Source organism: Charadrius vociferus, unplaced genomic scaffold (assembly GCF_000708025.1).
Source record: "Charadrius vociferus isolate BGI_N301 unplaced genomic scaffold, ASM70802v2 scaffold110, whole genome shotgun sequence".
Lineage (NCBI taxonomy): Eukaryota > Metazoa > Chordata > Aves > Charadriiformes > Charadriidae > Charadrius > Charadrius vociferus.
Genome location: NW_009646761.1, coordinates 2,564,088 through 2,573,276, shown reverse-complemented (window position 1 = coordinate 2,573,276; position 9,189 = coordinate 2,564,088). Strand labels below are relative to the sequence as shown.

The 9,189-nt window shown below is 51.8% G+C and overlaps 1 protein-coding gene across 1 annotated transcript in view; it reads right to left on the bottom strand.

Annotated features, from left to right (window-relative positions):
- TM9SF2 (transmembrane 9 superfamily member 2) overlaps positions 1 to 7,656 on the bottom strand; it is a 64,756-nt gene extending 57,100 nt beyond the window's left edge. Inside the window, exons 1-2 of the mRNA XM_009891999.1 lie at positions 7,528 to 7,656; positions 6,935 to 7,113 (exon numbers count right to left, since the gene is read on the bottom strand). Of these exons, the coding sequence (XP_009890301.1) occupies positions 6,935 to 7,113; positions 7,528 to 7,656 (308 nt within the window). The remainder of the gene's footprint in view (positions 1 to 6,934; positions 7,114 to 7,527) is intronic.
- Between the last annotated feature and the right edge of the window lie 1,533 nt (positions 7,657 to 9,189).

Here is a 9,189-nt window from a genome sequence, read left to right as displayed (position 1 = left end):
CAATGTGTGTGAGGAAGTAATCCATACCACCTATTCCCCTGCCTCCGATCCCTATCGACGAGATGCAAATCGTTCCTCCGTGTCTCATGGCAGAGGTGAAATCTGTGCGGGTGGTGGGGTGGCGAGCAGCAGGTAGGTTCGGCAGCAGACGGAGGGGGAATCGTCCCTGCCTCCGCGAGTCACCGCGTCGCAAGTGCTGGCGCTTCCCACTTGGGCAGAGCCTTCACAGCAAGAAGGGAGCAAAAGCCATGGCCAGTCCTCTCACGGGGGGTGTTAAAAGCTGATTGTCATCCCCCCCCTCCCCCCCTCCCCCACCCCGTTGGCCTGGCTAAACTGTGGCTCACGGCTTTTTGGGGTGGCTGAATGTGATGTTGAGCAGGCTCGATGGGTATGGAGGGGTTTTGTTGTTTCTTGGAAGGGTCTTCCCTTATGATAACATCTGATTCTGCTTTAAAAAAAAAAAAAAAGCTTCACTTTGAGGTCAATTTTCTCTATCTGCCATGTACATAGAAAACTCCCCCAAAGATGCAAAAGCTTGTACCATTTTTTTTCCCTAGTTTTTATGGGGTGCTCAGAAGTCTCTCCACTCACAATTACGCTGTCAGACCAAACCCTTCATGATCACAAATCATTTAAAGCATTAAGCATCAAACGTAGCTACATTAGAGCCCAGAGACTCAAGTGTTTTCAATAAGCGTTGGCAGCTAAAATGTTGCAGACTCCGTGAATATGTTAAAAGTGTGTGGAACCCCAGGAAGAAAAATTTCCACTGTGAAGAAATAATTTGGTAACTATGTTCCCAGGTGCGTAAGGGAGGAGATCAACCGCAGCTTGGACTCAGGAGACAAGAGTGGAGAACCAAAAGCATGTAATAAACACACTGAAATGATATTCAGCCAACAAACCCTGAAAACTATGGACATTTAAGGTGGTAAGGTTTAAGAGGCATCTGTCTGGTCTTACAAGTAAGACCTAAAAGGTAAAATTTGCTGACTGCAAAATAAATCCTTCAGTGTGATTTAGACATTTAAAGCATGACCAAAAATCAATCTGATTAAATGTTTGGGGTTTAAGTCTGGTTTAAGCAGAACATTTTGTTACATAGACACACACAGTCACAACACAGCCCTTACTGAGGGAAGCGGCAGGAATTGGTGGAGGGGGTTTGGTGAAGCAACCATCACCTTCCACAAGTGGACTTTGGGGGAGACACTCCACCAGGGAAGGGAGCTGCAGAGAGGTGCAGGGCCAGGCCTTACGCAGGACCTGCGCGGGGGTTCAGTACCATTTCTCTGGGGGAGGACGCTGAGAGCCTCACCAGAATTGCACCATGTGACTGAAGATGGTGGATTTGGCAGTCTTAGGTTTACAGTTGGACTCGATGATCTTAAAGGTCTTTTCCAACCTAAATGATTCTATGATTCCATGATTCTAAGAATATCTCCCTTCCCTGTCCACACTGACTTCCAAGTTTTTTGAGGGTACTATTCTCTAACAGCCAATTTTTCTTGCAGCCTTGAACAAAAACTTACTCGCATGAACATGGTCCTTCACAAGGAAACCACAAAGCATACTGGAGGATTCACCCTGAGATGTTGCTCTCTACTTATCGTTCAGCTCCAGACATGCCTGGTCTCTATTTCCAGTTTCCCAGCTTCTCCTGAAATCCTCTGATACATGGAGATATGTGTAGAGGCACGTACACACACATTTGTGTCCTGGGTGCTCAATTCTGGTTTTAAATGGCGATGTCCCTTTCATTCGCAACATGCATGGATGTCCCACGTCCATCGCATGGGATGCCCTGCTGCGTCACTTGGACAACGCATGGGTGTCCTATGTCCATCCCATGGGATGCCCTGCCGCATCCCCGGGAGAGCCCCTGGGTGCCGCGAGCTGGGGCTGAGCCTGGGCTGGCTGTGGGGTGGGAGCCGGGGGAGGTTTGGGAGCAGTGCGGGAGGCTGGGGTGGCAGCAGTCACTGTGGTCCCATGTCCCCAACGCTTTCTATTGCACAACATCTTTCGGGTCTGTCCAGCTTGGGCCAGCCAGGTACGGTTTGGGTTTGGGGCTGGTTTTGCTGAAAGACTACCTCGGGGTGAGCGCTGCCGTAAAATTCCACCAAAAAATGTCTTAATGATTACCAAAAGTAAAATTTAAAGGAGACGTTTGCTCTCATATGTGAAAAAATAATGCTGTGGTTTTGCAGAGAGGTGCCAGCCTCCCAGGGGAGCCAACCATGACAGAGGGATGTGCTTATGAGGATGTGGCCACCAGCTTTTTGCTCACTGCAGCGAATTCCTGCATCCTCTGGCCAAGCCCCGGGTCACCCCAAAATATCAGCTCAGTAGAAATGTTAGCGTTTGCCCCCAGTTCCCCGAGGATCTCATCCATATGCTGCTGTACAACAGTTGGATGCAGGACCAGTGGGGTCCTTGGGAGGACCTGTCACAGGCAGGACCTGAGGAGGGAGGAAGATGCTTGGCAGCCCCAGGAGGGCAGCCTGCCGTCGGTCGGACACGTATCCCAGCAGGAACCTGTGTGCACCCACACCTCTGCTTTCCCTTGCTGTCCAGGGAGCAGCTGTGCAGCAACTGGTCTGTGGTGCTCCTTGTGTCCTCAGAGAGCTGGTGCGTGTCACGGCAGAGCACAGAGCTCTGCGCCGTGGCCGTGCCAGTGGCCAGCACCAGCAAGCATCACGGCTCTCTGAGGTGCCACGTCTTCCTTCTCCTGCCCGCTCTCCTGCGCAGTATAAAAAGAAGACGGGAGTCATAAAAGTAACAATAAAAGCCCACGTTAAAGTTGCCTTCCTAGTCTTACAAATTAGGAGACGCCGACATTAAAACTGTACGGAGTCAGCCCGGGTCCTGTGCATCCACGGGCGCCATGTGCAGGGGTGTGCGACAGCCTTTCGCTGGGTGACCGCCCACTGCGTTCTCCACGAGACGGTGCTGCGCTCAGCGCCGTGTGGGCACCGCTCTGCGGGTGAATCACTGCCGCGGTGCGAACGGATTGCTCTCTGTGCTCTGCCCACACCAAGTCTAGGTGGCAATAGCCACAAAACCGACAGCTCGCTCTGACCGCCGCTGGTTCGTTATGGAAGGTTTTTTACTCCACAACCAGCTGGACCCACCTTCTCCCAAAAGCCACGGGATTCTGTAGGATCTGGGGCCGGGGTAGTGGAAACGGGCAGAAGTTCTGAGCGCTCAGGGTAGGTGCTACAGCCAGTTACAGCCGCGCTTTGAGCAAGCAACTACAAACTGCTCTGAAAAAAAACCCCACCAGATGCCAAGTCTCCATCTAGTCACTGTTCACCACTTCTCTGAGGTTTCCTTTCCCACAATAAAGCAGAGAGCACCCCACTTACTTGCACGCAAGCGCTGGATAGATAAATCAACAGAGGATGCTGAAGTGTTGAGGTGGCTTGAAAACTGGATGTATAGCCGGGTCCAGAGGGTGGTGATTAGCAGCACAAAGCCTAGTTGGAGGTCAGTAACTAGCGGTGTACGGCAGGGATCAATAGTGGGTCCGATCCTGTTCAACATCTTCATTAATGACCTGGATGATGGGGGCAGAGTGCGCCCTCGGCAAATTTACAGATGACACCAAACTGGCCACTGAGTGGCTGCTACACCAGAGGGTCATGCTGCCATGCAGAGGGACCTGGAGAGGCTGGAGAAATGGGCTGGCAGGAACCTCATCGAGTTCAACGAGGGGAAGTGCAAAATCCTGCACCTGGAGAGGAACAAGCCCAAGCAGCAGTACACGCTGAGGGCTGACCGGCTGGGAAGCAGCTTGGCAGAAAAGGACCTGGGGGTCCTGGTGGACACCAAGTTGAACATGCGGCAAAGAAAGCTAATAGTATCCTGGGCTGCATTAGGACGACTGTTGCCAGAAGGTTGAGGGAGGTGGTCCTTCTCCTCTGCTCAGCACTGGTGAGGCCACACCTGGAGGGCTGGGTCCAGTTCTGGGCTCTTCAGTACAAGAGAGACACGGACATACTGGAAAGAGTCCAGTGAAGGCCCACAAAGATGATAAAGGGACTGGAGTGTCTCCTATGAGGAGAAGCTGAGAGAGCTGGGGCTGTTCAGCCTGGAGAAGAGAAGGCTCAGGGGGATCTCATCAATGTATATAAATACCTGAAGGGAGGGTACAAAGAGGACAGAGTCAGGCTGTGCTCAGTGTTCCCAGTGACAGGACAGGAGGCAATGGGCACAACCTGAAACACAGGAGGTTCCCTCTGAACATCAGAAAACACTTTTTCACTGTGATGGTGACCGAGCACTGGCACAGGTTGCCCAGAAAGGTGGTAGAGCCTCCATCCTTGGCGATACTCAAAACCCATCTGGACATGGTCCTGGGCAACCAGCTCTAGGTGGCCCTGCTTGAGCGGGGGCGTTGGACTAGATGGCCTCCAGAGGTCCCTTCCAACCTCAACCGTTCTGTGTGTCTGTGAGGCATTGGTGCACTGTGCTGAGCACCCCATGGAAGTACTCATAAGGATGTTAATTTTTCCACTTGTAATAGGATTGACCTGGTACGTGTTAAACATGGTCAAAAACCTGGTCATAACATGGCCTAACCACTGAATAAACAGAAATTACGAAAAAAAAAAGGCTGACAAGTCGCAAAATAAGAAGGAGTCCTGCCGAAAGAAATTCTTGTGTAGGATCATGGAGATCCAGATTGAATTAAGGTGCATTTTTTGGCACTTTCTCTGTCATGAACACTCATTTCTGCATTTTGCAATCACCTTCTGCACCAGTTGCTGTTGTTCATGTCATAGCTGCAAGTTACAAAATGTGTGTGTGCCGGTATAGCGTATGTTCCCCTGGCATAAGAAAAAACAGATAAAAATAGGAGCTCGGTTCTCCAAACTTGCCTTATGATTGTGTTGTGTTTTTTTTTTAAACAAGTGTTTAAACATTGTTTTTAACCACAGAAATCAGATACCAAGAAAACTTTCATCTTATTCCTGCAAAATCAAAATGGAGCTTCTAAGTCACAGCGCAGCGTGGGAACAAGTGCCTTTCATGCTCGCTGGAGGAAGTTATTTCATAATGTGAATTTCATCGGTATTTCTCCTACCAAGGTGCCCAGACCTACATGACTAAGAGTTGCCCCTGTTTGTGTACCTGTCCCCCTCCCTGCAGCCAGGCTCACTGAAACCAGAGGCACGTGGAAACCGTGGCAGTTCTGTGGCCCACATGTGAGGCTTCATGCCCACGTTTTGGGACTGAAGGCGAGGGGGACGTGGAAGGAAGCAGCTCCTGGAGCAGCCGTGTTGTGTCCCACCACTTGGGACATTGGAGTGAGCTATGCTGCTCCTCTGACTGCATCCTGACGTGGTGCTGCGACATCATTTCCAGAGCTGGTGCTGCACATGCAGAATAAATCCGGTCATGTCATGCAGAAGCAGATCTCAACTGCTTCATTATTCAGTGTTTCCCTCTTAGATTTAGGGCCAGATTAGGTTTCAAGCATACCAAAACCCCAGTAATTATTTTCTTGAGATTTTTGTCCCAAATCAGTAGGAATCTCAACAGATTTTGCCTTCCCTACAATTCCCATCATCTTGAGCTGAAGTCTCTCAAATGTCATCCTCCCTATACAGCTGCTGTTATTGAATGGACAGGTAGATGTTCAAAGCAGATGTTCTCCTCATTTCTGCTCAACCACCAGATGACCGGTGGTGGCCTGAGATCCAGGGGCTGAGCTGTGGAAAATCCCTGCCTCTTGCACTGAAACCGAAAGCACCTGGATTTGAGATTTTTGTGTCTAAACCCAAAACTTCCTGAAAATGTTTTGCACTAGAAGACAGAAAAGGTAACTGAAGTCAACGGGGAAAGGAAAGAGGGAGAGGCGATGATACAATGGAAAGAGGAGGCGCAAACTTCCTGCCCCCTCTCCGTGAAGGGGCTGTTACCTCATTTGTTATGCTGCCTTGCCTTCAGAAAGTCCAACTCCAAATCATCTCTCAACTCTGGGAAACCCCACCAGCTGTAAACAACAGCCTCAGCACCCCCAAATGGGGCTTTGCACCCAAAGATGAAGCTCTGGAGCAAGCCTGGTGCCAGCTCTCCTGCCACATGCGAGGGCAAACGCCTACCTCACGCGGCTCTGAGGGTTCCTTGAAAGCGTTCCTCACCCATCGCACCCACCGCCATGGCTGGGCTCACAGCTGATGGCCTGAAGAACCTGGCCCCGGAGGAGCTGTGGGCTAGCTCTTCTGCTGGGCCAGGATGAAACACCCATGCAAAGGCCTCCAGGAGGGAGAAGGGGCTGCAGGGAGCCTTCAGGAGAGGGCAGAGAGTGATGTCCTCTGTGGGGATGATGTGAGAGAGAGCCACAGCGACTCAGAGGTGCAAGTCTACGGCGAAATACCCAACAGGTAGCTCTGGGAAGGGCAGCACTGACCCCCAGGCAAGAAGCATAGCAAGGACCCTCCTGGAGTTGCCTTGTGGTTAACATCCATGATGCACGTGTCAGAAAAGAGACCTTCCGGGCTGAATGTTTGCACAGAACCCCCCCAGCAGATGTCCCCAACACCCTGGCCGGGTCTCCGGCAGCCGGGACACCCTGGAAGAGCAGGTCCCCCTCACCCTGGGACAGGTACCCCGGCTGCGGGACCCTTCGCTTGCTCCCTGTGGGGCCCAAGGAGAAGAGGCTTTGTGCAAACACGGACACGGCAGAAGAAAACCTGGAGCCAGCTTTGAAGCTGAACCTCACACCCCAAATCCCACACCACGTTCCATCCAATCGCTGGGATCAGTGACGGGCAGTATGTCTTAAATGAGATGGCTGCAAACCGGGGTGGACAAGGCTCCTCCACGCTGCCTGGGGGAGAGTGGTGGTGTCCCTTCTCAGCAAACCCAGTGTTGCAGAGGCAGGCAGTGGGGTCCCACCAGCTGGGAAGGGGGTCCCCCCCAACCCTACGCCCCCACCCGAAAGGGGCAGTCGCCTGTGGGTGCGGTGCGGTGCAGCACCGCTGGGCTTGGTGGGGCCACCGGGGCCGTGCAAACGGGTGGAGCTGGGTTGCGCTCCTGTAGCGCGGCACCTGCTGCACGCAGGGCAGGAGCATGTTTTGCACAAAGGAAGAACCCACTTCCTTTCTTCTGCATTGCAAAAAGAAAAATAAAATCAGGCAGCGAGCATTGTTTTCCCTCCTCCTTATTCCCAAGTTGTCCGTTGTCACCTGGACCTTCGGGCTCCTCCACCTGTTTTCAAAGTTGGTGATGCCACTTGGGGCATCTCCCTCCTCTGGCTTTCCAGTACCCGCTCTGTGCCTGTCCGCCGGGAAGGACCTCACCTTCCACTCAGGGGCTGACCCCCCGCCATCATCTCCTTCATCCAAGCCCCCCTTTGGCACAGCGATGCCATCCCTCTCCCATGAGCTCCCACGAGAAGGCCCCCGTCCCCAGGGTTCGTGTGCTGCTGGGTTATCCGCACGTAATTCCCCTTCTGGGATCTGCAGCTCCGTTTTTAGTGCCCATGCGAGTGCAGAGCCCGAGGGAGGAGAGGGATTGTACAGGGGGCATTTGACTGCACGGAGAAAGCGTGAATTTGCATCGCAAAACGCCTCGAGCCGTCATCTCTGAGAGCTGGTGATGGTGACCGGCTCGAGGCGCCGCAGGCACCTGGCTGGAAGGCGACGGCATTTCGCCCAGCTTCATCCTGGATTTATTTCCTTGCTGGTGTTAATCTGTGGAGGCGTGAGAGAGCGTAACGAGGGTGGACAGGAGCCTTTCGTGGGCAAAGTGCCCGTTCTTCCACTGTCAGTGCCACAGTGGCCCTGACTTTAGTGTGACCAGTATTTATTTCAGCCACACCTGTGTTTCATGCAGTGCCTTAGCTAGACGAAAGGATAGTCCCGGATCCACTCGGCTGCTGTGGGCTCAGGTTTTCTGTTGGGATAACACTTCTTTAATGTTATATCCATCGGGTATTTTCATCATCGTGATGAAACAGTTCAAAAACATTTGAGCCTCAAACAAGTTTGATTCGCTTAACTCTTGGCAGATGTGCACACAGAAAATCCCCATCTTACTAAGGAATGTTTTAACAATTTACTCAGCAGTTATTCTCTTATTGGCAGGCCTTTCCCTTCGTGCGCTATAAATCCCCAAGCGACAAAAGTATCTCTACTAAGAGATGGTTGTTAGCAAATTTTCACTATTGCTCTTGCTAGGTACCTTCAACTTGTAGTAATTCATGGCAATATCATTCAGTGTGTAATTTCTATACAAATGACTCACCGTGCATGAGTACACAGATGACTACTGAGTTTAATGCCACTCTGTTGTAAAACATTATAAATATTATGCAATTAAAGAATTGACTGAGCTTTACTAACTCGGAGAGAGATTTAAGTTTAGCTAGCTGTAATCTTGATCTTGATGTTTCTTGGCCTCAGTATTTTTCAGTAGCACCCTGAGTGTCCCATGATGGGAATTTCCTAGTTTGTTAGGAGTTTTTGGGAGGGGAAAAAAAAGAAAACAAGTGAGTTCATCGCCACCAACAGCAAAAATCCCCCCAAAACCACTAAAAAGAGCATAAAATCCTCTTGGGATTTGAAAGCCCCAGTGGTCTCCAGTAAATAGCCACTGTGGGGAACACCATCCTACCAGCCATAGGGCAGACTGCGCTTCTGCAAACATTTTGGGAAGTGCTGGAGAGGAAAGTACTCTCCCCCCAACTGCAAGACACGCTGGCTGCCCACAGCCCTCGCCCCGTCTCCGGCAGCACCCTGCCGTGGTCAGGGCTGCTGTGCTCGTGGTGGCTTCCCGGCCACGCCGTGGCCCTGTCAGCCACCCACACAGCGGGCCACGGGGTAAATCAGAGCCCTCCACTGCCCAGCACCCTGCAGGGACAGAGCTTGCCCAGAGAGCTCCAGCTGAGACAAAGGGCTTTGCCCTACATTCACCACAAAATATGTTATCCTAATAATGAAGATTTTTCCACTAAGGGCAAATGGTCTTGTTCCACTCATGTTAGCCTCTGCCTCGAGGGGCTGTGCCTGGTGGTCTCTCCGTGTCTGTACAAAAGGCAAATCTGGGCTTCCCCACAGCCTGAGGAGCCATGTAGAGTGTGGCTTGCACTGGCCACGGGCACAATAAGCTCCACAGGAGGTGGCATGGTCCGATGATGCTGCCGTGGCCGTAAGTGTTTACCCAGGGGGGAACCCTACGGTG